Raw genomic sequence first — 27,862 nt, 5'->3', positions numbered from 1 at the left:
ATTTATTTAACACTGATATTCTTTGCCTGTTCTCCAGTAGATCTGTTGCTGCTTGGGCTTTTCTCTGCTTCTTGGGCCAAGGGTAACATCAGCAGATATTACCTACAGCAGCACTCAGGTACTGTGGGACCTCATAGCTTTTGTCTCTGCATATGCAAAACTATTGAACAAAGCTGAACACAGCAGAGCCAAAGGCCACGAGGTAGCAGCTACTAATGATTGTACCCAACTATGGTTTGCTGACCATGATCAATAGGCTGGGTTTAGTAGGGAGGCTGCCTCAGCTGACATGCATGTACAGTATCAGCTTTTGTGAACATTTTAAAATATTCTTAACAACATTGTCACTGATGCACTATTTCATGTCTGGAGGTTGTTGATTGCCTGTATTTTTTCTGTTCTCAACCACAAGATTGCCACTACTGGCTTTTGCCATATTGTCGTACGATGGAGAAAAGGATTCTGAGGACAAAGTTTCAGACTTGTCGGGACTCCTACCGTAGTTTTCACTCATCATAGATGCAATAAGTCCTTCTCTTTCTGGAGGGGTACCTCCAAGATTGTCATCACTGCAAGTTCTGTGATGCTGCAGGTAAGAAGCCTGCTTTATGGAGCGCAGGAATAAATGATTCCTGTAGGCACGCTGGATGACAGTAGCAGAAGCTTCCTCTTGTCTGTGTCTGAGAGTAGAGGAGATTGGCTCATAGGAATGACTGGATGGATTTGCAGCCATGAACTTCTCTTCCATTTGTACTTTAAGAGTATCCATCACCTCAGAATCTCCTAATACTCTTTTGGTAAAAGCAAACAAGATATCCAAGCAGTGGATCCTATCTCCGCTGACCATAGGCAGGTCCATTGCTATGAGTTCAATTTTGTTTGGTTTTGGTACACGTAAAGGTTCAGCCAGAGCATCTGCAAAGTCTGAAAGTGCAGAGAAAGTTATAAACTGAGTTGCTTCAGGATCAAACTTCTCCCAAATTTCATAGAAGATGTCAAAGTCATCGTCCCCTAAAGGCTCTGTACTTTCCTCAGTAGCAGCATTGAAGTTCTCCAGAATAACAGCTATATACATGTTGACAACAATGAGAAATGATATAATGATGTAACTTACAAAATAAATAATGCCTATGGCAGGTTTACCACATTCTCCTATAGTACCATTTACATTTGGATCACAGTATGGTGGTCCAGTGTTTAAAATAGGACTGAGAAGACCATCCCAGCCCGCTGACGTGGTGATTTGGAAGAGACAGAGCATGCTGTTAGGAAAGGTTTGGAAGTTGAACATGTCATCAATGCCACCTTCCATCTTCACATAGGCAAAGCTATGCATGCCAAAAATGGCATAAATGAACATGACCAGAAAAAGCAGGAGGCCAATATTGAACAGAGCAGGCAGGGACATCATTAATGCAAAAAGCAGAGTTCGAATTCCTTTGGCAGCCCGGATGAGTCTCAGTATTCGTCCAATCCGAGCCAGGCGAATGACCCTGAAGAGTGTAGGTGGTAAGAAATGTTCAAATGCTTTACCAATGCCAGAAATCAGTAAGGCTGAAATGGAACGGATAAGAACTTGTTAGATTATCACACTTCTACTTAACAAGTAGCAAGATGAAATGATAATCATAGAACCATAGAATCATAGAATTGGCTGGGTTGGAAGGGACCTCTGAGATCATCAAGTCCAACCCTTGATCCACTACTGCTGCAGTTACTAGACTATGGCACTGAGTGCCACATCCAGTCTCTTTTTAAATATCTCCAGGGATGGAGAATCCACTACTTCCCTGGGCAGCCCATTCCAATGTCTGATCACTCTCTCCATAAAGAAATTCTTTCTAATATCCAACCTAAACCTCCCCTGGCACAACTTGAGACTGTGCCCTCTTGTCTTGCTGAGAGTTGCCTGGGAGTTGCCTGACCAACCCCCCCCTGGCTCCAACCTCCTTTCAGGGAGTTGTAGAGTGATGAGGTCTCCCTTGAGCCTCCTCTTCTCCAGGCTGAACAGCCCCAGCTCCCTCAGCCTCTCCTCATAGGATCTGTGCTCGAGTCATTTCACCAGCCCAGTTGCCTCCTTTGGACCTGCTCCAGGACCTCAATCTCCTTCCTGAACTGAAGGGCCCAGAACTGGACACAGTACTTGAGATGTGGCCTCACCAACACTGAGTACAGGAGCAGAATCACTTCCTTGGACCTGCTGGCCACACTGTTCCTGATAAATAATATAATATAATAGCTGTATAGCTGAAAAATACCAGTGTGTGTAGCATAACTACCTAGCAGAAAAACCTTTATTAGAAGTTAGAGTTTAAAAATAGCTGTAGAATTCAGCAATTATGAACTGCATTCTTCAACCATCAGCAGATAGTATCCATGGCACCAAGGATGGCAAATACCTTCCTACACAACGTCAACTATCCCTATCAGTCAGCACTTGTTGACTGATGGTTTGGCTGCATGAATACTTCAGTGATCTATTTACCTTCTAAATTTGACTTCGAATACTGACTCAACAAAGCTAAACAGAGAAAAGATACAATTATAATAGTAAGGCCATCATGTAGATAATATAGTAAAGATCTGTATAAGCAAAACCAGAGATGAACAAAGAAGTTGTGCGTGCCACCCTGCAGTGACTGTTAGTTCATCCTGGGACATAGCTGCACGTAGCTGTTATTTTAGCTTTAGTTTGCATAAGAAAAAGATTAAGATTCTAGTAGCACTAGGGGAGATCTGGTTTTTCTGGATTTAAATGTTTTGGACACAGCTTTCTGGACTTCCATCCAGGAACTTAATTTCTCAAAGAAGAGCTATAATATTATTGGCACCTGGAATATAACTCATGCTAAAGAAACAAGATATTTTTCTTCCCCTAATTGCCTTCTGATGTTTCAGTAATGCTGGTCCTAGGAATAAAGTAACAGGACAGATCTTTACTCCACTCCTTCTTTGCAGTTTCTTCAAGTAAAAGCAAATACATTTATAATGTTCTTTTCTTATTTTCAATCAGCTATGCCTGAGTTTCCAGAACCTGCATTCTACAGATTATAATCTAGTTTTAGTCTTCATGCTCTTTCCATATTTCAGTTCTCCCTTCTGAAAAGCAGACAACAAAACCCAGTAATTTTTATCTCAAAGATTTCTAACTGAGCACTAGATCTTTAACAGTGGAAATTATCAGATAACATGGTAGTGGTATGATAAGTGATTAATTCTGTCTTTCATACTAGGAAAAAACAACCTAAAGAACCATTATGGAGAATTTTTCAATATAGAATTAATTTTTTAAAAGTTATCAAAACAAAGTAATAGACAATCTTATTTCACAGTGTTGTAATATAGTCTTGGTGGATTTTTATTTTCTTTTTTAGGTCACATAGTTCTTTCTCCTTAGCACCTCCCATTCTTATTATTTGCATTTCAACTTCCGTTTGCAGTTGGTGAATTTTAACTATATTTTTCTGAAAAGAATAAGAACAGATTTAGTAAAAAGCTTGCCAAACCAATTCAACTTACCCACAAGTGACATGATCACAACAACTAAATCAAATATATTCCAGGCATTTGAGAAATAGTACTGCCTCAGAGCCAACAATTTCAGTACACACTCTGTAGTAAAGACAGCAACAAAGAGTATATTGATTTTGGAAAGGATGTTTATCTTCATATCACTTTGCTCATGGGTTTCCACCATCATGGAGATCATGTTAAGACAGATGAGAACCATGATGACAATATCAAAGGCTTGGCATGTCACAATGTCAAAAAGGATCCCTTGGTATCTGTTCTAGAGGAGAAAAATACATCCTGCATCAGTTATGAAAGCAGCATATACTCATTTGTATGTTTCCAACAGCTGCAATTTGCATGTGAAGGCAGAGAAATTTTAAGAAAGGCAGAATTGAAGTGACATTAGAAATCCCTTCCCATCCTCAAGTTTAATCAGTTCCAAGGTGAACGTAAAACCCAACAATATTTATGCAGAGAACTTAATAAATATTTAACCTGTAAAATCTTTGGTGTGGAGCTGACTGCAGAGACACTGAGTATCAATATAAAGACAGTATAAATAATTAATGTGCAATATTTAAACATATGCACTTTTTGGTGTGTTAAACTTCACTTTTGTAATGCATTTTCCTTTTGAAGAATTTAGTCTTACCAGGGGTCTTCGAATGGGTTTTTGAGGTTTCTTGGATCCTAACTTTTTCATTGCATTGTAATATTTTTTCTGTTCCTCTGTCATAAAGATATCTTCCCCACCTAGGTATATAAAGAAACGTCACTATTACTTGGTGAGCAAGCAGCATTCTTCTTGGTACAAAGTCTAAAATGCTGGAAAATTACATTTCTTCCCGTTTCACATCTGGCAGATAATAGCATTTTTCATAATCCGTAACTGTCCCCAAAAACCAGAGGAGCACAAACCGTATGTTAATAAAGCAGAAGTCCTGGTAGTAAACAAAAAAAGCTCTGAAAGCATAAAAACAAAGGACCTACTGAAAATCTGGATAGGAACAACTCCTTCCCTGAATTCTTACATCCCATTCTTGTTGAATATCCAAAATACTCAGAGTACCAGACCACTTTCTAAATAACAAATCTCCCATTAGGCTCCATTCTCAAAAAGGAGGAAGATCTTAAGGGGCTGCAGAGATGTTATTGTCTTCAAAATATTGGGAAAGAGCTGGGTTAGAGGGTAAAAGAAAGGAGGAAGAAACCCACCCTGGGTGGGTTCTTCTACGTGAAGACTTCTGCTAACGTGATACTAATGCTCTTTTTAATGTCAATAGACATTTTAAATTCTGCATAGAGCAAAGATACCATTCTCTGAAGACAGCTTTGTTGTAGGTGTCTGGGAGCAGAACCAATATACTTATCTTTTTCTTTTGTTGGTTGAAGTTGTCAATAATAACACCAACAAATAGATTCAGGGTAAAGAAAGATCCAAAGATTATAAAATTCACAAAGTAGAGATACATAAAGAGACTGTGCTCCATTCGTGGCTGCTCATTTTTCTGTGAGGAGAAACAACATGAAAAAAATCACCAGTAAGAACATGAGCCCAATTCAAAATAATTTTTATACTGCAGATTATCTCACAAAATGCTTTTGGGAGACTCATGAACGTAACATTCTTATGGTGACCAATAGATGCAACAAAATTCTATGACCTTCTAAGTACACAATTGCCCAGATGCTGACTGCTGTCTCTTGAAATTAAACATGGACGTTATAAAATGATACACCAAGTACAACACCTGAGAGATAACTAATCAGAAAATATGGCTCACTATGACACTATGGCAACTAACTACTTTTATTTCTTGGACAATATTTTTTAGGAATTTTCCAGTTATGTTATTGCAGAACAGGGTAATTTAATTCATATTCTATTGAATATATTTGTACTGAAAACCTGGTAAAGTAAAAATCAGTCTTTGACTAACAGTGAATGAAGTTTACTTTTATTTTAAACTACTTCTATTTCACAAAAGTTGACTGTTGTGGCTGTTTCTTTCTTTCCCAACCTGAATTAATATTCTGCCATTTGCAATTGATTGAGAGCCAACTGAAGTCAATAAAAACAGTTACTGAACTGGTCATTCTTGATTTTCATAAGCTTCAGTTCAGCTCCTTCCAATAAAAACAGGAGATGTAAATTACTCTGTACTTGAAAAAAAAAAAGCAAACTATTCAGTTCCGAGCTCTTAATTTATTTTAATTTAATCTTAATTTAATCTTAATTTAATTCCAAGATCTTGCCTTTAAGAACATTGGACTAGATATTTTTTTATTTTTCTGCTCAGCAAAATCCTACTTCTATGGCTTCTATGGATAAAAAGAAACCAAAAAACACACAACAAAAAACCTAGAATGTGAAGAATAATTTTTCAAATTGAAACACAACCCCAGCTCATTTTTAGTTACAGTTACTTTTAAAATAATTTGCTTCCTTTGGTGTCATGATCAAATTAATATATCCTCCTCTTCTTTTGAAATTAGTTACCTCCAAAGATGTATCACTTTGCATAAGACTGGATGACTTCTGATAAGACAGCAAACACTACTGTTAATACAAACAGTAGGTAAAAGAGTACCAGTGATGACTGAAAATATGTTCAATGAAGCATTTACAGATGAAATTATTATATTGGTTGGTAAAAATAATTACTGGAAAGATTTAGTACATACAGCTGAAACAAAAGTGCAAAAATTGCAGTGCCTTTGTAGAGAGCAAAAGAATTAACAACAACAAAAAAAAGTGTTTGAATACAGTGACTGACCTCTCGTGAATCTACTGCTGCATACATGATTTCCATCCACCCCTTAAATGTTGCCTAGAAGGAGAAATTATAGAAAACATGCTGAGCTTTCAGGGTAAGTCTCCACATCATCTGCAATATCTGAATGACACTGACTGGAGTAAGAGCCTTTGATGTGGATGCACATACACAGCACCAAGCCCTGACTTCAGAGAAACCTTGCCCTACAGTATGTGTGGCATTCTCAGCCTTACCAAGATGTGAAAGCTTCCTAGGTGGGAGAAAAGATGTTGTCTTAGGATGCTGACAGGGCAAATCTTCACTTAAGTTCTATTAAAGGCCCCACAACCCTCATAGCTGAAAAAATCTGTATTACACAGCATTAGTTCAGTATTTGCCCCAGATTTCCTTCTGATGTTGATTCCACGTCTCAAGCTCCTGAACATGCTGGAGGGTCTTTTCACCTCTTTCATCAGATGCTTACTTTTCCACCTGGAATTTCATGGCAGGATCTACCCTATCCCCCAGTTTTCACTTGTGTGCATAAAGAGAGAAGAGGAGGCTATCTGATACTGCTCTTTTCCATCACCTACAGGGATGAATTAGAAGTTGGCTGGAGGTCAGGGCTGTCTGACATGGTGCTGGCTGGTCAGGACAAGTAGCACTTACCACCTGAAGAAGAGCCAGGTAGCCTGATCCAACATTATCAAAGTTGACTTTAAGATTCACCCAGTATATTTTCCCTGTGTTGTTATACACTTCACAGTCATTTGTGTTATTGATCATATTACTTATTTCTGAATCTTCTTCTGTCATATTGACACATTTCCCAAACTTTCCAGCAAAGAGGTTCACTCCCATGATGCTAAAGATGAGCCAGAAGATGAGGCAGACGAGCAGAACATTCATGATGGAAGGGATGGCTCCCAAGAGAGCATTGACAACCACCTTAGACAAAATGAGAGAGGAAAAATACAATAAAGATGGGCTCAAGTATTTGCTCAGTGCAATAAGCAGTCATCTGGTCACCTGAAACAGAAACCCAATGTTTTCCATTGCAATGCTAGTCACAGGTGGGATGGGTACCTCAGAGATTCAAAGATCCATAGTACACTTTTGGCTTCCAAAGGAATAGATGATTCCATAGGAATAGGGTTGTTGAGAGCCATTACCACATAAGGAAGCTGCAGTGTGAGCCCATCCTCTTTTGATGACCTTCTCTTAGTTTTGGAGTGGGAGGTTTGCGTGTTTTAAACATTTATAATATCAAATTTCTGAAATATTCATCCTTAAGCACCAGTGCAGATGACTCTATTATTAAGACTGTGGAGAGGAATTTTTAGAAGGATCAGTAATAACTCTCCATGAGTGTTTTGCTAGATCTATTCTTTTTGAAGGACTTAAGTGCATAAGACAACAGATTGCATCACAAACTGAGGTAGTTTATGAAATGATAGTAGGAAATGATGAGCATACTCTTTGATGTATAATTGAGTTTCAGTGAGGAGAATGAATGCAGCAGCCAGGTGGCAAAAAACCTGGTGGACCAGCACAAAAATTAAAAAGTTTTCTGAAGGTCTTTGGAGACCATGTCACACACATTCTGCATAACCAGACAAAATATGGTACTTTTTGTAAAGCAATGCAGTAAAAACTTGCAGAGGGAGGGTGATTCTTTCCTCTGAATTAGTTCACCATCAGACTTCAGAACTGAAAATTGCATTCAAAATTCTAATTTTTATTTTTGTCTACCTCAGTACGAGCACAAGAATGACAGAAAAGCAAGGGAACAAAGTTCTGCCTAGTCTGGTTTTAGCTTCCCTGGCATTTAGTATTGATCCCACAAGGAAAGTCTACAACAAGCAGCCCAGCACAAAGGAGTGCAGCAAAGGTATCTTTTAAAAATTTGTTTTATAGGTCCCAAACTGAAACTGGGGCAGACTTGTGGACTTCATATAGACACAGTCATGACTTACAAACCTGTTACATGCCTGTTAATACTGACAGGCTTTAATCTCTATTCTGTCTTACCCTCATCCCCTCAAATCGTGACAATGCTCTTAAGGGTCTCAAAGCTCGAAGAGTCCTCAGAGATTTCATGGAACTAACTGTGCTGCCCAAGAGATTTATTAAAGATACCTGAATGGGAAGACAAAAGAAAATATTAGAAATGTCCTGGTGTCTGTTTCCTTTATTCCCATTAAAAAAAAAAAAATCTGTCACCAAATATCCCTATATTTTCAGTGCCTAGAGTGTAATATCCTGAAACCTTCATTAAAGGAGGGTAGGGGATTGGTTTAGCTTCACATCCAGAAAACAGACATTGATTCTGGTACTTAACTCATTTCAGGGATGTTAAAATGCCAAAGGCAGAACTTACATTTACAATTAGGAAGTCCAGCCAGCACCAGGCATTGGTGAAATACTTCTTGAAACCATAAGCCATCCATTTCAGGAGCATCTCCAGAACAAAGATGAAAGTGAACAATTTGTCGAGAAATGCCAACATATTTCGAATCTTTATTCTCTTATTTATATGGATGTCTTCAAATGCCTGAAACCATAATACACAGATAAATGGCAAAAGTCAGAGAGGAATTTTATAAAACGGAAGTTTAGCATCATTATCATAGAAAGTTAAGAGTTGGAAGGGACCTTGAAAGATCATCTAGTCCAACACCCCTGCCAGAGCAGGGTCACCTACAGGAGGTCACACAGGAACACTTCCATGTGGGTTTTGAATGTCTTCAGGGAAGGAGACTCCACAACATCCCTGGGCAGCCTGTGCCAGTGCTCTGTCACCCTCACATTGAAAAAATTCTTCCTTATATTAACACAGAGCCACCTACACTCCACTTTATAACCACTGCCCCTTGTCCTATTGTTGGTCACCCCCAAGAAAAGCTTGGCTCTGTCCTCCTGGCACTTGTCCCTTACATATTTATAAATATTAATGAGGTCACCCCTCATTCTCCTCTTCTCCAAGCTCCTCCTTCCAGCCTTTCCTCAGAAGGGAGATTTTCCACTCTCTTCATCATCTTGGTTGCTTTGTGCTGGACTCTTTCAAGCAGTTCCTGCTCCTTCTGGAGCTGAGGGGCCAGAACTGGACACAATAATCCAGATACAGCCTCACCAGGACAGAGAAGAGGAGTAGCAGAACATCTCTTGACCTACTAACCACCCCCCTTCTTGGCCACAAGGGCCAAGTACTATTTTTCCAAGTACTATTTTTTCCAAGTTTTAAGGGAAGTATGTTTGGTTTAATGACATTAAAAATAAATACATTTTACAACTGTAAAATAACTTCTGAAGAAAACCAGAAAAATCCAGTACAAAGCCAGAATAGAAACAGCTTCTGAGAATTATATGTTTTAAGCCTTGTAACTCTCTTAATAATATGAATAATAAATTTGCAGTAACTGGAATAGTGAATAAATTACTACTGTATGATACCTCTTCTATTTTCTCCTGATGAGTTCAAAGATATTAACCATTTTCTGCTAAAAAAAGCTTCTCTGGATATAAACTAAAGCAAAAATGCTTCTAAGGAAATTTTGTGACATTAATAAAAAAAAATAAAACAAAATTTTTTGACACTAACCAGGGCTCCACTGCTTAGAAGAATCATGAATATAATAAAGGTTTCAAACCAGGAGTGTTCAACAATCTGGAAGCAGGTTTTTCTCAGATTCCACCATGTTTCTTCTCCAAACTTTTTGGCAGTACCCACATAACAATGAAAATATTTAACACAACCTGGAAGTGAGAAAGAGCAATGAATGTACATGTGAATGATCAATGGAAGAACATGTATGTGAAGCATTTCTCAAGAAACTTCTTGAAGCAGAGGAAAGTCCACGATCACATCAACTGCATCATTGGTTGCTTTGTTGGGTTTTTTCATGGGTTAAAACAAAAAAACAAAACAAACAAATAAAAAAAAGGAGAGAAAATACCTAATTTTGCTTGACTCGTAACTCCTATTTATATATATTTAAAGAAGGTGGAACCACTTTGGACAACTTTCTATTATTTCATGATATTTCTGAGGCACTGGGCATGTTCTCTCTGACCTGCTGTTTGGGCACACAAAACTGGAACTCGTGGGAAGAACAGTGATGCTACAAAAGCCCTATTCAGTTTCTGCACACTGTCTGGAAAGCAGAGATGAGATACTCCAGGAAAAAAAGGTTAAGAGACAAAGAAGATAAACATCTGTCTTCAATATTACATCATATTGCTGCTACAGGCCTGCCTTGCAAGGTCTGTTCATTCATTCATTCATTTGGTTCTGAATGGTTTGGGCTAGAAGGAACTTTAAAGATCACCGGGGTCCAACCCCACTGCCTGGGCAGGGAAATCTTTCACTAGACCAGGTTGCTCAAAATATATACCTTGCAAGAAAATGTCCTGTTCTGAGCTCCATAAAAAGAGACATCATTCAAGACATCTCACTAACAATGACACAAGAGCCACCTAATGTCTCCTGACCACTCCATTACAAAATCCTACATTGGATTACTTGCTAATTCTGCCAACATTTGTCTTACCTTTTCCTTCCTGTGTGCTCTAGAGTAATTAATGTTTTCATCAACATGAAAAATATCAGTCAGAAGGCTTCTGTCGTTATGAAAGATAATTTATACACGTCACATATTTATATCATATCTTATGCACATATAACCCATATATATATATATATACATAATAGGAAATAATGTGTGCAAAGAAAATCTGATCTTTTTTTTTTTCAATAATCCCTGTTACCCCAGTAATGTAATCCTGGGATTTGAGATGAGGCAGGGAATGACACTTGCACAAGATAAGGACTTTGATTTTTGTGTAGAAATTTGTGTTAGGTAAAGATTTGCTCCACATTCAGCTGAATAGGTGGTATCCCTCCCCATGGCAGGGGGGTTGGAACTAGGTGATCTTTAAGGTCCTTTCCAAACCTGACAATTCCATGATTCTATGGTTTGGCCATAGCAGGCACCCACCAGCCTAGGACTAAAGAGGGCAAAACCAGACATTTCACATTTCTTCTCTGTTGCAGGGAAGGAAATAAGTCAATCTTTATTTCTTTTGCTCTCAGTAGTTTTGAAACATCCCTCTAGCTCAGAAATCTAACATCTTTATTATTAATGCAATATTTGTGGGTTATTTTTCTGGAGAAAGCAAACTGCAATGTAGGCACGGTGAATCTCTCAGGATTTATGGTGTATAACATAATAGAAAACATATATATTATTACTACCCAGAGAATACTTTGTATCGAGGTACAGCAGATCCCCAGGTTTGAATAATTCCTGCATGTTTCACTGCTATTGATTCAATCCTAAAGCTGTAGAAATGAGAAAATTCATTGACCCAAAAAGGCCAAAGAACAAGAAGGATGGCTTTCCAGGACAGGGCAATGAGGGGATGGGAGTAGCTACAGCCAGTTTTGATTTATCTGTGTTCTCATTATATAAAATATCCAGGAATCTATAGTTAAATGGGAAGGTGATGATGAGAAAAAAGCTCTGCCTTTGGGGCTGATGGAGGAAAGAGAGCTCTGGGACCTGCCACTGGGCTCCATGTATCCTGGGCTGGAGAAGACCCTCCTGGTCCTCTTGTGGCACAGGGAAGTTTGAATGGGTGGAAAACAACTGAATCAAAGAAAACCCAGGGAACGGGTGGAAATGGTGGTGGTCAGCTAAGCTGACTGGGTGAGCAAAGGAGAAGTTGGAGTACCAGGAAGAAGTCTGCCACAGTTGTCATTCATTTAATATAATACACTTGGAAGAAATGAGCCTATAAACTGAATTAATGCAGTTTGGATGCTGAGAACACTGATTGCCCCTGGCTGTCAGTAGTGACAGCAACAAATCTCAGGTGCTGTGTCTTTGCATCTTATGGAACCCACTCATTGTCACACTTTTTTGGGGCTGTAGGAAGAATTTCTAAAAGTAGTTACTACATCCTGTAAGAAATTGCAAAGCTAAATGTTGTCCAATGATTAGAGAAAGGTTCCCCACATTATTTAGCTTCATCCCATCAGTTTCTCTCTGCTTATTTCACTTCTTGGTTTGTTACAGAGATGGTTCATGAAACAGGAATAGACATTTATACTGTTGTACAGTATTAACAAATCTGATGTGCCAAGTGCCTTTTTCCACATAGCAGCTGTCAGGTAAGACCTGATGGCATACACTTCTCTTCTGCTAACTCCTGCAAGTAACTTTGATACTGCCAATAGAGTGCAATTAATCTCATTTCACTATAATAATATCTTCTTTTGGGGTTGGCACTACAACGTAGCCCAAGGTCTAGTTAGAAGCAATTCTGTTGACTTTCAAGAAAAAGGGATTTCAGCATTCAGGTACCACAAACTGACTAGAGAGGGACAATGATCCAATTCATCTAATTTCCAGGCAAAGAAATCTGCCTGAAAATAATCTCACCCTGCTGACTCAGCAGCAATAGAGAAATGAGTCAGGTTTTGACTCCTCTAGATTCCCAGTAGTGAAAGCATGAGAGCCTTACCTTCTGGGAAGCATTTTTCTGGAGTCTTTAAATCTTCAGCAAACTCTGGAATCTTCCTCAAAAGATCTTCAGGATTTGTCAGATCCACTGTGCTGCCTTCAGAAGCGCTGACACAGTCAAACTACCAAGCAAAATAAGATCAGGTATTGATTCTTTCTACATTCAGTTCCAAATTAATAAGTTCATCCTATGATAATAATGTTCAAAATTAATCTGTTCAAATTAATGTTCAAAATTAAATAATGTTCAAAATTAAAACTTGGCCACATATTAATATTTCAAGTAGTGTTGGTAATGTAACAAACTTTGTGATTTTAAAAGCATATGAGTTTAGAAATACCAATAACTGCACCTAAACAGAGACAAAGCTATAGAATTACAACGTCTATGTGAATAAGATTTACCTGCCTAATAAGCTGGTAGACAGTAGTTATATTTCTTATCAGCACATATAGTCATTAAAGAGGGATAAAACACTTAAGTTAAAACCATGAAACCAGAGAAGGATGTATTGAAGCTGGTATTGGAACACAAACAGAATACTCGTGACAGTGCGTATGAAGTAAAAATTGGAATAATCTGCTTGTTCTCCATTTACAAGGCTTTTCTCTCTTATACCTTTTTATATTTGTATCAATTACATTTTGCTTTTTTGCTATCTTGTTACATCATACCTAATGTTGATGAGTCAGTAGTTTGGTACAAGTTACTACTATGCTTTTGTAATGTTTGTGTATAGCTGTTTGTCACATTTTTAAAATATTCTTTGTTCAGGATTACTCTGATACCTCATAATGAAAATCTAATTCAAAGCATCTTGAAACTGAGATACTTATAACACAGACAGACGTGCTGGAATTACCCACTTAGACACATCTCTCTCTTTTAGTAACTTGTTTTTTCCTTTTCTTCATGAACTCTGATTTCAATAGATGGAAAGTAGCTGAGAGTATTTTATAAATTATTAATTGAATCAAATTATTTTGCAGTTTTTCTGTTTCTAAACACACTTTCTCCACATATATATGTCTCAAAAATCAATACCTAGAAAACCAGCACGACTTCAATGTCATTCACAGAACTCGGGCTCCAACCAGCCCAGCTACTGCAAGCTCATAACTCCTGCTGCCACTAAACTCCACCCCAGCAAATTATTGAATAGAATTTTATATATGCCTGACCAGTATTGGAAAAATCAATGACAAAAAAAAAAAAATGTTACCTCCTTGTGCTCTGGTGATGAAGGTTCAACCTTCCTATCCTTTCCTAGGTAAAGAACACTGAATTCTTCAGAGGAAAATCCTGATCCCTTACTCCAGCTGCCTGAATTTTTCCCTCTTTCTCCCCTTTGCCTCAAGTGATTTCCATCCTGAAAATAATCTGTGGGTTAGTGGGGAATTCTTTTCCCTTTTTAGGGGATTGACATGTTGGAAGGGAAAGAAAGATATACTGTGCACTTCTTTTAAAGTAGGACTCTCCAGGCAAGAGTCATAAGACATGAGAAGTTTGAATCTCTAATTTTATTTAAGGATAGAGAAAGGAGAAAGTTTCCAAATAACACACAGCAAACTAAGAAATTATTGGGTTAGTGAACTAGACAAAAATTAAATGAGATTTTCTACATAGGAATTCAGACTCCTTAACTTAAAGGGGGAATTTTGAGACCAGCACAGCAACCTTCCATGGCTAAAACTGAACTGAAAATTTGGAGAAAAAAGTGAAACAGGATAAGATATGCTATCATACAGGAAACACAGCCTTAACAGAGCTGTCCCTACTTTGTTCTCATAACTATTAAATACTAGACACAACAAGGGTAGATATAGAGAAGGGACCAGGGCTAAAATCTGTGTATTATCAGTCATGATTATGCTTAGCAGAATACACATTTTTTACCTCACATGTACATAATACCAAAACAGTTGTGGGGGTTTGTTTTGTTTTGTTTTGTTTTGTTTTTTAATAAATAATCTTTACATCATATACCCCAGGCTCACAAAGGACTGCCACAATTACCTCCAGACAGGCTCTGAGCTATGGAATTACCTGTGTGTAACACAACATGTAAAGCAAGAATTTCTGCAGCAAACCCAACAATTTGTTCTCTTTAAGTCCATGAAACACCCTGGAATTTTAAAAAAGGCTCCAAGTGATAACTTACCCTCATTTTAAACAACCATACTTTTGGTTCCAGTTCAAAATTTAGTAACATTCTGGAAATGGATCAACAGATGCAACCTTGTTGCTTGAGCCAGTCTCCTACATACATCCCTCAATTTAGATGCACTCTAGTAATAAATAAATTTATTACCTCTTTGCTGTATTCTGCATCTGTAGATGTGCTCATCTTATCTTCATCTTCAAAACCCTCACTTGTGTTCTCCTCCTCAGCAATAGGGACACAAACAAATGTATTGGGATTGGCAATAAACTCTTCAGGACCTGACCATTTGTCCTCATCTTTCTCAGTCCATTCATTATTGCACTTCTCTTTGCAGTTTTTTGTTTCTTCTTGCTTGAACCCACGTGGGTTCTGGGCAGTAAATTTTATTTTTTTCCCATGTGCTTTCTTGATATGCCTCAGCTTTTTACAACAGGTGTCCCGCATGACACTCCTCACAAAGTGAAATCCCTTGTGGATCCGAGCAAAGGCGATTCGAAGATTGTTCATCTCTCTGTCATCCTCTGCTGTCTGCAGACTGTCAGTACTGAAGGAATTCAGCAATAGTGCAATGAAAAGGTTGAGAACCTGGATGCCATTGAAATAATAACAAAAATTCAAAATTAGGAAAACAATATTCAGAAATCTAAATTCTAGCTGTGAAGGAGGCAGATATTACCGAAGTTCAGTCTTACTGAGCAAACCAAAAGGGGGTAGTGATGAAATGGCTCTGACTGGTAACGCAATTGTTGATGAAGAAACTTATCTCTCAAAAAATCTAATGTTCCCATGACCCTCTTCTCCAAATAGACAAAAGTTGTTTTAAATTAGTAGCTAAAACAGATCTGTGCTTGTCAACTGCACTATTCAGCCAAAACAACTTTAAACTTTTCAAAGGTTATAGTAGAAACAAAGGCTGTGGTCATGATGTGTCAATCTAATAATGCCTATTCTTTCTTCAGACTAAAATTCCATCAGGCCTCTGTGGAGCTACTTCCAAAATCCTGTGTTAGGTCAGCTTCAGACACAGCAAATAGATCAAATCTGCAACACTGTCACAAAAATCAAAATCAAGAGAATCTCAAAGCAAGGAAGGTTTCCTCCTTGATTTTGAGTACATTTAAACATAATAATTTAAAAACACCATATTCTTTTTTTTTTTTTTTTTTTTAAGGGAATGGGGAACTGTAATTTTTTCCTAATGTTTCAGTTTGGGACAGGATTTATGTATCTTAATTTTTATCACGTCAGAACCGGGCAAGTAGAACCCTAGAGTTATCCAGGGCCCACAGTCAGTGGAGAAAACTAGACCTTCAGAGACCAATTCATCTCATCTGTCTTAGTTATTGACCTTGGGTTGGAATAAATCCCACTCTCAAATGCTTCTCAATTTCCTTTGTTAATAAGAAAGCCTAAACAAGGAGCATAGGCAGAGCACTTAATTGTTTGACAGCATTATGTGATATGAATATCACTCAGAGCATTTCATCACTGAAATCAATCATTGCAGTGCAGAATATTTCCGTGTAAAACTTGAAACCTGGAGATCTGGGAATCAGCCACAGAAGAGATATTTCCCATAAAGGGCTGCCTGGACTTTTTTTTTTTTTTTTTCAGCTGTTTCTTACAATAAGGGAAGATTAGTAAGTCCATGATAATAAGAGTAACATGGAAAGCAAAGCTACTAGGATTTTTATGATCTGGGAATGATGAAAGGACATAGCAGAACCAGGAAGGCTCCTTATGCCCCAACACAGGTGTGCAAGGCTGTGTAGGGTGACAGCAGGATCCAGCTTCTTGGGTGTAACTGTACATAAGATAATTAAAGAAAATCTTTATTCTTGTGGTAGGAGTGCAGTTTTTCCCATTCACTGATACAGAATTCAACATCTGTATGAGATATTTTAAAAAAATAATAAAATACAAAAATATATTTGCAGAATGACTTGAGCATTTAGCTCCAATAATTTCAGGAGTTAAGCCATAAGCCCTAGTGATTATTTACATCCAAATCCCAAGACATGAAGAAACAGAGTTGCCTGTATTATATTTACTGCAAAGATATTCCTCGCCACATTCCCACATGAAAAGGTCAAGGGATGCTGTGTGCAAAGGACACAAAATATGAAAATATGGAAGGTGGCTCAAAGGGGAAAGGCAAAAAGAGGCTTTTGCAGACCATGGCATACACAGGGAATTTTTCCACCTGTTTAGGGAAACTGCTTTTTGTTGAACAAATAGCTATCAAGGAGATTTGACCATAGACAGGATGAAGAGACGAAGAGATTGGACTACTCACCACTAGATTTCCTAACACCATGACCAGCAGAAAGACAAGAAAGCAGAGTGGTTGTTCAGCAACCACCATACAGTCCCACATGGTTTCAATCCATTCCCCACACAGAATTCGGAAAACAACGAGGAATGAGTGGAAGAAGTCCATCATGTGCCAGCGTGGCTGGCCTGCTTTGTTTATTTTAAATCTGTTGTCCCAGTACTTTCTCCCAAAAAGCTGCATCCCTATTATAGCAAAAATGAAAACGATGATTGCCAGGACAAGGGTCAGGTTGCTCAGTGCTCCCAAGGAGTTACCAATGATTTTGATCAGAGTGTTTAAAGTTGGCCAGGACTTTGCCAGTTTGAAGACCCTCAACTGTATAGAAACATAAAATATAGTGTTAGATGTAGCAATAAGTCACCCTTGGACCATTCAAATATTGGAAAAAACCCAAAAACTAAAAAACCCAAAAAACCACTATTTTGCAGTCATTATGAACTATTCCAGAAATGTAATTTTTGTGGCACTGTGACATTAAGATAATTTTTAAAGTACTTACAGGTTCATTTAATTTTTATTTATTTTTTAACTGGGTAACATAGCAAATATAAACTAACATAAACCACCTTGTAAAGAAGAGTCCCTGGTAAGCATTTGGCCCACACAGCCAAGTGTCCATACAATGCATGTGATGTAATCCAAAGGGCCAAAGCTGGGAGACCAGCTGCTGAATTCCAATAAAAGGAGCCTATCTTTGAGTAAAGCAACCTAAATCGGTCTACAGTATATGACATGAGCACTTAAACATCATTTTAAAGTATATTCTATTTTAAAGTATTGTTTCTTTCTATATTTGTACTTTTTTTTATTGCTTATTCCTATATTTAATGCTTTTTTCCTGTGCTAGTTTTTAATTTTTGACACCAGTTTTATTACTTGTCTACTCTGGAATATATTTTCCTCTAAATATTATTAACGTGTACTATTAAAAAAGGAGATCAGGAGTGTGTTTCTTATTCCTAGTGCCAACGGGAGGGAAAAAAATATTCTTAAAAAATTATAATTTTCTGCATCATCACTGCGGAAAACAGAAGTACTCCCTGCACTATTAGCAACATGTTTTATACAACTGAGTAAGCATGAGACATTACCAGTCTGAAGGACCGTAAAACTGACAGAGTTCCACCTTTCCTCCTTTCCTTCTTGCTTTTTTGCTTGGGAAAAGTCAGTTCAATTAAACTCAAGGTGACAATTATACTGTCAAAAATATTCCAGGGCTGCTGAAAATAATAATAAGGATCTAGAGCGATGATTTTTAAGACCATTTCTGCAGTGAAGATACCTGTAAAGACCTGTGACAAAGAAATAGTATCATCAGCCTATCTTTTACTTATCTATAGATCATGTTTCTACAAACAAGATTCATGGATAGGCCAACAAATCTCATTTTTTATGAGCTTCCAGTGCACTTTGAATTAAAATGGAAGGATTGTTTTCTGCCTTGTCAGGGGTGTGTATCAATAAAATCTGGGAATTGTCTGTAACAGAAATGTAAAGATTAGCAAATTCTGCACTTTAACGTTCTCCAATTACTCTTTATGCCTCAAGTGAAAGCACCCATCAATAAAACCCTTGGCACAAAATGTTAGCTGAGAATTTCCTTACCAAGTTGCCTACATTAAGCACGCATTTAAAAGTATCTGACATATTATTGTGCTCCAGTGCCATGAACAAAGTGTTCATCACAATGCAAATGGTGATGGTGAGGTCAACAAAAGGATCCTTTATGAAAGCAGCCACTTTTTTCTTGATTCTCAACCAAAGTGGACAACAGTCCCAAATTAGATACTTGAAAGCAAAATCACTCAGGCACCGCGGGCATCTCCGCTGAGATTCTTCAAGTTCTAAATGGAAAAGAAAACCCCACTGTAATTAAATTGTTATTACTGAATAAGAGGGTGAAATAACTACTTCAAGTATTCAAAAGACCAAAGAAAAAGAGACATCACACCTCACACAGAGCCTCGAGGCCTCCTTGTACTTTCTACCGTTCATGTAGTCAGCAAATAAACATGGAGATAAAACTCAGAGAACATTAGATTCAAAATTCATTCATGAGAATTTACTTCCAAAAGTCCTTGGATCAGGTTTTGTCTTGGACTCAACCCTGTACTACAATCATCTGACTAAATACAGATGTTCAGCAGAGGATACACCACAGCCTCTCACACTCTTGTAGGTCGATATGGCAGCTAAAGCACTTTTCACCTTATGCTCATGTAGATGTCCAGGACACTGGCTGGATCACACCCATCATCTTTTTGTGTCCTTGGCTCTCAAACGAATCTAGAGAATTAGTGACAGTCACAGGAACTCTGGTTTTAAGGGAAATGAATCCAAACTTCAGGGCCTGAGAGATGGCCTTAGGCCACTGTCTGCTGGAAAGGACAGGTTTACCATTTCCTACCTGGTGAAAGTTGCCACACCACTCAACATCTAGAAGTAAAATATGGGACAGAAGCTCTTCTGGCTTTTTCATTTACATTGTATTGCTCAAATTTAAATCTCATACCCTTTCTTGCTTCACCACCAATACTGGTGAGTTCTCCAACATACATTTGACCCCACTAAAGTTCTGTGTAAATTAATTGATGGATCTTACTCAAAGCTAAGTACAAGCACAGTAGGAATTATTAATAATCTGGTTTTCAGGGATCTGGATCTGACTCATATCCTTTTCTTCATTGCACTTGTACTTGTTTCTTCCCATTTTTTAGTGTTAATTTCTTCTCCAGCCTCAAGTCTCAGATTCTACCCTACACTATTTATTCCAGTGTGATCATCTTGACCCTAACCCACTCCAACTCTAGCACTTGTCTTCTGCTCTTCTAGATCACATGTATTCACATGGCTAGATCACATGAGTAAAGTGTGGATCCAGGACTGCTATTCACGTCCCAGCAAAGACCCTTTCTTACTCTCTTTCTGATGGATGTCTGGGCTTTCAGTTTAAGCCACAGCCACCTGGGTCAGAGCTGAAAACGTGCCACATGCCTGGAGCTTTGGTGAATTACACTACAAAGCAAGGCTCTGCTGAATGTGTTGCAACTGTGATCCTCCCAAGAAAACTGAATAAAGAATTAAGAAAAGGGTCCTCCCTGCCACAGTGGTACCTCCCTGCTAAATCCCATATTTGTGGTAACAAAACAAAATCAGATTTTCATCATCCTGAGCAACTTGAGCCAATTTTTTTCAGTAAGATCTGGACAAAATTATCAGTCATCAAAATAAATGTCAATGATAAAAAAACCTGGAAAATTCACATGAAAAGTGAGTAAAAATGAGTTAAATATCAAGCTGAGTATTCAAAACCCAGGAACTTCCACAAATTATTTCACTTGCATAACCTTATTGCTGGATACAGCCTATGTCTCTGCAAGTGAGGTATCAAGGTCACAGCATCACAAGGAAAAAAACATCCTAGTGTTGAACATCAGATGCTGAAGAAACTCCTTCCAACCATTCTTACTCCAATCTGATTTGTAGTCTGTCCTACAAAATGAGATCTTAAAATAGGCAAAGGATTCATTTCAGTGCCTAAACACTCTGTGATAATGTTTTTTTGGGTTTTTTTTTCTCTCTCTCTCTTTTTTTTTTTTTTTTAAAGGAGCCAAATTAACAATGCAGCTTCTAACTACACACCTAAAAATCTCTGTTAACCTTTAAGACATGTATTGACATTTTGGTCTTTCATGCTGGCATTATCTTACTATTGAAATAAGGATAATGAGGAGCCACTTACCCTCCAAGACACTGGTAATTATGCTGACTGCACTTGCTGCCCTTTGTCTCTGAAGTGCCTTGTTAAAATACTCCACTGATAGACGAGGAGGCAAAGGCATCATGCTACTCTCATCATTTACAGCTGGCTGCTTGGAGTGGTAAACATGATTAGGGAGATACCAAAGGAATAAAATTAAGCAGGATGTGATGATGGGTAACCATGAAAGTTAATAGGAACAATGACACGCAGCCAAATAAATGTACCTTTTTACAAGATGTAATAGATGTTGAAAACAAAGGCCCTACTCTTCAATAATAATGCTGCAGGAAATGGATTCTGCAAGCAACAGGGCAAGCATGAACCTTGGAAATAAGTGTATGAAGGGAAATAGGCCAAGGAAATATTCCAGAGACTAATGAATAATGAGAAAGATGAGGGATAAACTGGTAGAAAAGAGTCTCTACCTTCTTGGGGAACTTTCAGACAAAACTTCTGTATGATGCCAAAGGTGCTGTGAAGCAGAAAGGAATTACAGGTACTGGTGAAAATTACCTCCCTAGACAAAGCATGGAATAAAAAGATTCTCTGATGTCTTATAATTCCAGCAGTAGGAACCTTCAAAAGTAGGTTAGCACAAGTGGTGCATAGCAGAAAAACAGGGCTTGTCATTGAATCCTAAAATCACAGAATGGTTTGGGATGGAAGGGACCTTAAAGACCATCTACTTCAAACTCCCCCACCATGGGCAGGGACACTTCCCCCTAAACCAGCTTGCTACAAGCCCCATCCAACCCGGCCTTGAACACTTCCAGGGATGGAGCATCCACAGCTTCTCTGGGCAACTTGTCCCTGTATAACAGGAAAGTTGAAAAATCTGCTCTACTGCTTGGCAGTTCATCAGAGTATTAAAAACCACTATCTAACTCCCCACATCAGTATACTTCATTTCACAACTTTCTGCCATTTCAATGCAACTCCTAACACAAGAAGACCCTTCCAATTACGGAGAAACTATAACATAAAATCTAAACTTAAAATAATATCATTTTCTTACCAGATCACCCTTTTCTGGGTCTCCCAGCACTGTTGGAAGCATCACTCCTTCAGAAAACACCAGATCTAGACTGTTCACCCTGAAGCTTCTTCCTTCCATCATCAAAACCTCCCCATTGCACTCATCCATTTCTGACCTCTTGCTGCTTTGCACACAGGTTGGGGTTGTGGGGTGAGAGCTGTGGCTCGTTTGACTTGGCATACTGAAACATCTTCCCTTCTGCCTGCCTGGCAGTGACTGACACTGGGTTTCATGTTCCTCAACAACGAAGGTCTTGTTGTCACCAAAATCCATGCTGGAATGAGCTTCTAAAGCAGGGGTTTGGAAATTGAGAACACTCCCATGGCTAAGTCTGCGTTTCATCTTATTTGTGTTGAGACTGCACCCCAGGCTGAGAAAAGACTAAAAGCCCAGGAAAAGGAATAAAGAAAGAATGGCACAATATAATAGAGAAGATTTTAGCAAGCAAAAAATGTTTAGTTTCATAACATTTCTAGTTGACCACTGCAAGTCCAAAACTCTTTTTTAAGTTTTTCATAAAAGTTTATGCTTAGATTTTATAAGTCAGATAATAAAGTCCTATCAGATGCAAAATCTATTTTTGTGATACTCTTTATATTTTAAGGATGGAATTTTTAACAGAACAATGGCACAGAAGTTAAATTCTGATAGACATTCACTTTTCTCTATTGGTTAATGTTTTAGAAAATATTTTAACTATTACTGTAACTTTCCTTCTAACCTTCACTTATTTCCAGTTCAAATTAATTCTTACATATATTTCTTCCTCATTCCAAAAGGTTGTTTGTACAAAGGACATAATATGTAGAGTGATCAGTGTGTGTAATGGGATTTTAGTTAGAGCCTTAAATTAAAGGAGAGCTTTTATATTAAAACTGGAAAAGTTGTAAAGATCTCAGACAACAGATTACCACCTTTTGTTGAATGTCTGTGGACTGTGAGCTGGGAAATTGTTCTTCATTATCTCCTATTCCCAAGGACTTATTTCTCTTTTTCCTATTGCTTCTTTCTTTGATTTCTTTGGTAGACAGAGATGCTGCTTCAAATGAGCTAACTGATAGGATATCAACTCCTTTCAGAGCCAATGACTGAAAAAACAAAAACATGGTTGTTTTTTTCTTCTCTTTACTTTGGATATAAGCAGAAAAAAATAATTCTCTTCTCTCTATTATTTCCTTGCAACAATTTGTGGTTTACAAAACCAGCTAAAAACCCCCAATGTATGATAACACTAAAAGCAAGAGAGAAGTTCCTCAGCATATGGAGCACTAAACAATTTGCTGTTTGTTTGCAGTATGTTACATGATCACATGTATTGGGGCTGCCAGGAGCAAAATAATCACATTATAGCTCCTATTACTCCATATGGCACATTTGCTTACAATAAAAATACTCAGTTTGAAAATAATGTTATAGAATACAACCCTCTTTCCAAATAAATGGTCAAAATGTATTAAAATTCTGTCTTTTCATCAGGAATTCTTGTGACTCTTTAGCTGTGTCTGACTTTCCTTCCCATAGTAAATTTAGCACAGTATTTTCAAAACACAGTATTATTTTGTTCCAGGTACTTCTAAGCCATTTAAAATACCAAGAAGCTTTCTACTCAGCTACAATAGGTTTAGCTCATATGTAAATGCAGTTGATAAATGGAATTACTGCATATTTTTCTACTCAGCAGGCCACAATAACAAAATGGAAGAAAAATTTTAACACAACTAAATTTTCTTTTCAAAACTGCTACCTGATCAAATTTTACATTTCCCAGATTTTAAAATACAATTTTTTCTTACAGTAACAGCAACCTTTAATGCTCATTATACACACACACAAAAAAAAAATCTAATAAGTTATCATTTGGTCCCATTCCCATGAGTGACTATGTAGACCAGGGCTGTTGTGTTGTCTTATGTGACTGACAACAGAGCACTGAAATTTATGCTTACAAGGGAAGAATTTACATACCTCCTGCTCCCTCTGTAATAATTCCATGGCTTCCCGGAATTTCCTTTCCTTTGCCTCTGTTTCAGCAATGGTGGCCTTGTTCTGGTCTTCGTATGCCATTGTTACTACAGCCAGAATCAAGTTGACTAAATAAAATGAGCCCAGAAAGATGACCAGTGTGAAGAAGAGCATATACATCTTCCCAGAAGCTCTGAGGGTCTGCAAGCAACACACCCCAGAGATAAAAATTACCATATAAAACACCAAATAGGCTTTCAACACATCTCTGAAATTCTTTAGAAGTCCTCCACTTCCTAGAGACAATGTTGTAGGAATCTTAAATGGAAATCCATCTTCCTTGGCCCTTCTTTCCCCTCTTCCAGTACTATCATGTATGAATCATTGATCTTGTACTGAGGACAAATGAGGAGGCATTGTTTAATTATTGAAAGACAATACAGGACACCCTTTTAGTAATTTATTTTAGGTCCCTAAACAAGCAGGGTGATAGGACTATTGCTGAGAAGCACTTCAGCATCCCCTCTCAAAGAGTCACAGCTTGATGGAAGGGAGAAGGGGGGATGTGGGCTCAATAACTTGCAGGTATTCCTTTTACTTGAGGTTTCTTGTTCTTTTTTTACATATTTGACTATTGCACTACCTGGAAGACCAGTTCTAAATTATGCACAAAGTTGATACCTGCTGGTAGAGACGTTCCCAGTAGTCCTGGGTCATCAGGCGAAACAAGGAAAGAAAAGCCCAGCCAAATGTATCAAAACTAGTGAAACCATAATCAGGATTTGGCCCAGTTTTCCAGCATGTATAGCCTGGAGGACAGGTCCTAGGAGTAGTAATAAAAAGGGGAGCTCTTTTAACAATGCAGATTGGAAAGAGAACTTCAGCTTGTGTGAGAGTTGAATTATTATTCAGCTCTGCGTTTCATTGGATTGCAAACCAGTTTTCTAATCCAGGTAGCACTGGCTGGAGAACAAGGTGGTAAAAGCAGCACCAACAACCCAACAGCAAAGGAAGACAAGACCTGCCCTCCAAAATCCACATCTTCTTTTCCTAGTGTAACACTCTTGAAACTTTACAGAGAGGAGGGTGCCTGTCCTGTGCTATATCTGAGAACCTCCATGTCTTCAGTTCTCTCAAATAATGATGAGGAAGAGAAAGGCATCACTTCTGGAAGGGTGTAAGGAAACTGAGACTTGAATAAACCAACTGCAGGCTCATGCTTCATTCTCTTTAAGTATTAAATGGACAGTTTACTGTTTCTTGTTGTGTAGGGGGATGGTCACCTCCAGCAACATTGTTATGTTCCTGTTTCTGTATTAAAGAAAAACCTGGAATTTCTGTATTCATCACTTATGTCTGAGTCTCTGCTGCAGGACTGCAGCAGAGAAAACTCCTAAACAAGTAATATTCTGAAGTGCACTTACCCAGCCTCAGGACCACAGAGCAAAATATCTGAGGTACCCTTTTTCTTAGCAAAGTGTTCTATAAAAAAGAGGGAAAAAAAAATTAAAACCAAAGCACTTTCTAGCCTTCATCTTCTATACCTTATTATCAGTAGTGATGAGCAATCAGTGCCCTGTAAGTGTATGTGCACGTACATACAGATTGCTGTGTAGCAAATATGGAATGAGCACTAAAGTAAGAGAACTGATTCCCCATGTACACAGTGACTGCACCACACTGAAAGAGGCCCTGACTGTTTGGCTGTGTGGATACACATCATTCCATGTCACTGCCCTGCCAAACCAGACACCAATCCCATGTGGACTTCAGCACCTCTCCATACATAACTCTTGCTCTGTCTGAGCTTGCTGATGGAGATTTTCTACTGTGATGAAGCTTCATACATACTCCTGGCACAGATATCATTTACTTTTAGTGGGTTTTTTAATGCATGCTGAGGCTTTTCCTTTCTGACTTGCATCTTACAATTGCTGTTCCACTGAAAAGGCTTTGTTATGCTTTCAGATCTCTGCTGTATCCTTCCATCACCAACCTCGACACATATATGAAAGATGTATATTATATAGAACAGATAGAGAATGTATATCACATGTATCAGATACACATATTGGCAAGAGCAAAGTAACTTCGACTTTTAAATTAATTCCTTGACTTTTAAATTAATTCCTCTGTTTGAAGTTGAGGAGTACTTCAGTGGGCAGCAAAAAGAAGATGCACGGACTCTTCATCATCTACTAAAAGGTGAACTTTGGGGAATTACAGCAGAAGGCGAGCTAATGAATGTTTCAGTTACTGTCTAATCATTCTGGGAAAGAGAGTTGGACATTACTGGAAATTTGGGAGTGCTGTTTCTTCTAACAAAGGGAAGAGGTGAACTCCTGGGTGCCTGCAAGCTGCTCTGGCAATCATCAGGTAGTCACTCATGAAGATATCAAAAAATCAATATAATTTACAGCAGCAGTGAGACACACATGCATGGGTGTCTATACCATCATCTCAAAAAGAATTAAGGAGAAAGTTTACCTGTATAGTTAACAAAAATTTCATAGGATTCCCATGCTTTGTTAAGGAACAAAGATACATTAAAGGACTCTGTAGTGTTCCTGATGCACTTGTATCTTAGATTGCCCTTAAAAAGCTGGAGGCCTATGAGGGCAAAGACACACAGGCAGAAAACAGTCAGGATCATCACATCAGCAAGTTTCTTAACAGACTGGATAAGTGCCCCTACAATGATCTTGAGTCCTGGAAAGACAATACACAAAGGAAAAATGGGATGAAAAAACCTGAGATTCATATATCACACTTGATTAAAATTTAAAAAATGTCTAACAAGCAATGTGCCAAAGCTACTGGGTAAGATGTGGCAAATATATTTGTAATTCAATTAGAGTTTGGATGAGAAAGTAATTTATATGAGAACAATGTTTTTTCCCTTATTTGATTGATCCTACAATTTCCAGATGTTCCTTTAACCACTGTGAAATATTTAGACAAGGATGAAGAACCAGAGACAGTTTAGCTTTTCTTATCCAAAAAAAGAGCAAACTGAAGAATTCAAATGAATTTTCCAACCTTGGTAACCTGTGAAAAAACTGGAAATAAGATTGACCATGATAAAAAAGATGAGAAAAAGACAGAGACAACCTGCTGGTTCTTAATTTACCTTTCTTCATGAGAAAGAACCCACTTATTTTATAATTAAGGGAAAAGTGGAAAGGACATTATTTTCCCAGGTATGATCAATAGTAAACTCAGTTCAGCCACCAGAGGTGTTTCTGTTGAACTATAACATGGAGCAGCTAGAAGAACATTATGTAAAACTAACATTATATAGTGTAAAAAAATAATCTTTAAAATCAAAAGGAAATTAAATACAAGATTGTTTCTAAGATTTGACTTATTCTGGTTGGGCTTGGTGAAGTGAGACACTACTTGTGTCTACAAATTCAGCAGTGCTGGCAATCAGTGAGAGACACAGCAAAAAATAATTTAAAAAAAAAAAAAAAGAGAGAGAGAAAGGGAAAAGCCAACATTTTGTTTGGAGCAAAGAATCAATTACAAGTAGCAGATAATATGCAGCAAATAGGCTGTCTTACCTGGGACTACTGAAATGGTTTTTAAAGCTCTCAGAACCCTGAAAGTCCGAAGGACGGAAACGCTCCCCAGATCACTGAATGCTCCCACGTACCTGTAAGGTCAGAACATGGCAGATGAAGTGATTGAAGGAGTAAACAGGACAACTATTATACAGTGCTCATTCTTAACTGTCAAACCTTTTGAAGATATTTTAAATACAAACTACATACCAAGGATGTTTCTGAAAACTTGACCATGGAAACCC

General features: G+C 38.0%; 1 protein-coding gene across 1 annotated transcript in view; it reads right to left on the bottom strand.

Annotated features, from left to right (window-relative positions):
* Positions 1 to 355: 355 nt before the first annotated feature.
* LOC103536091 (sodium channel protein type 5 subunit alpha-like) overlaps positions 356 to 27,862 on the bottom strand; it is a 32,673-nt gene continuing 5,166 nt past the window's right edge. Inside the window, exons 5-27 of the mRNA XM_030444566.1 lie at positions 27,618 to 27,709; positions 26,542 to 26,763; positions 25,479 to 25,536; positions 24,736 to 24,877; positions 24,058 to 24,255; positions 23,004 to 23,180; positions 22,072 to 22,473; positions 21,036 to 21,165; positions 18,899 to 19,137; positions 18,385 to 18,585; positions 17,255 to 17,608; positions 15,106 to 15,543; positions 14,017 to 14,163; positions 12,795 to 12,915; positions 9,871 to 10,025; positions 8,650 to 8,823; positions 8,301 to 8,408; positions 6,939 to 7,217; positions 6,291 to 6,344; positions 4,880 to 5,021; positions 4,166 to 4,266; positions 3,520 to 3,790; positions 356 to 1,554 (exon numbers count right to left, since the gene is read on the bottom strand). Coding sequence (XP_030300426.1) covers positions 356 to 1,554; positions 3,520 to 3,790; positions 4,166 to 4,266; positions 4,880 to 5,021; positions 6,291 to 6,344; positions 6,939 to 7,217; positions 8,301 to 8,408; positions 8,650 to 8,823; positions 9,871 to 10,025; positions 12,795 to 12,915; positions 14,017 to 14,163; positions 15,106 to 15,543; positions 17,255 to 17,608; positions 18,385 to 18,585; positions 18,899 to 19,137; positions 21,036 to 21,165; positions 22,072 to 22,473; positions 23,004 to 23,180; positions 24,058 to 24,255; positions 24,736 to 24,877; positions 25,479 to 25,536; positions 26,542 to 26,763; positions 27,618 to 27,709 — 5,404 coding nt within the window. The remainder of the gene's footprint in view (positions 1,555 to 3,519; positions 3,791 to 4,165; positions 4,267 to 4,879; positions 5,022 to 6,290; positions 6,345 to 6,938; positions 7,218 to 8,300; positions 8,409 to 8,649; positions 8,824 to 9,870; positions 10,026 to 12,794; positions 12,916 to 14,016; positions 14,164 to 15,105; positions 15,544 to 17,254; positions 17,609 to 18,384; positions 18,586 to 18,898; positions 19,138 to 21,035; positions 21,166 to 22,071; positions 22,474 to 23,003; positions 23,181 to 24,057; positions 24,256 to 24,735; positions 24,878 to 25,478; positions 25,537 to 26,541; positions 26,764 to 27,617; positions 27,710 to 27,862) is intronic.

This window comes from Calypte anna, chromosome 2, assembly GCF_003957555.1.
Source record: "Calypte anna isolate BGI_N300 chromosome 2, bCalAnn1_v1.p, whole genome shotgun sequence".
Classification (NCBI taxonomy): domain Eukaryota; kingdom Metazoa; phylum Chordata; class Aves; order Apodiformes; family Trochilidae; genus Calypte; species Calypte anna.
The sequence above is the reverse complement of the archived record's forward strand: the minus strand, read 5'-3'. Positions and strand labels throughout refer to the sequence as shown.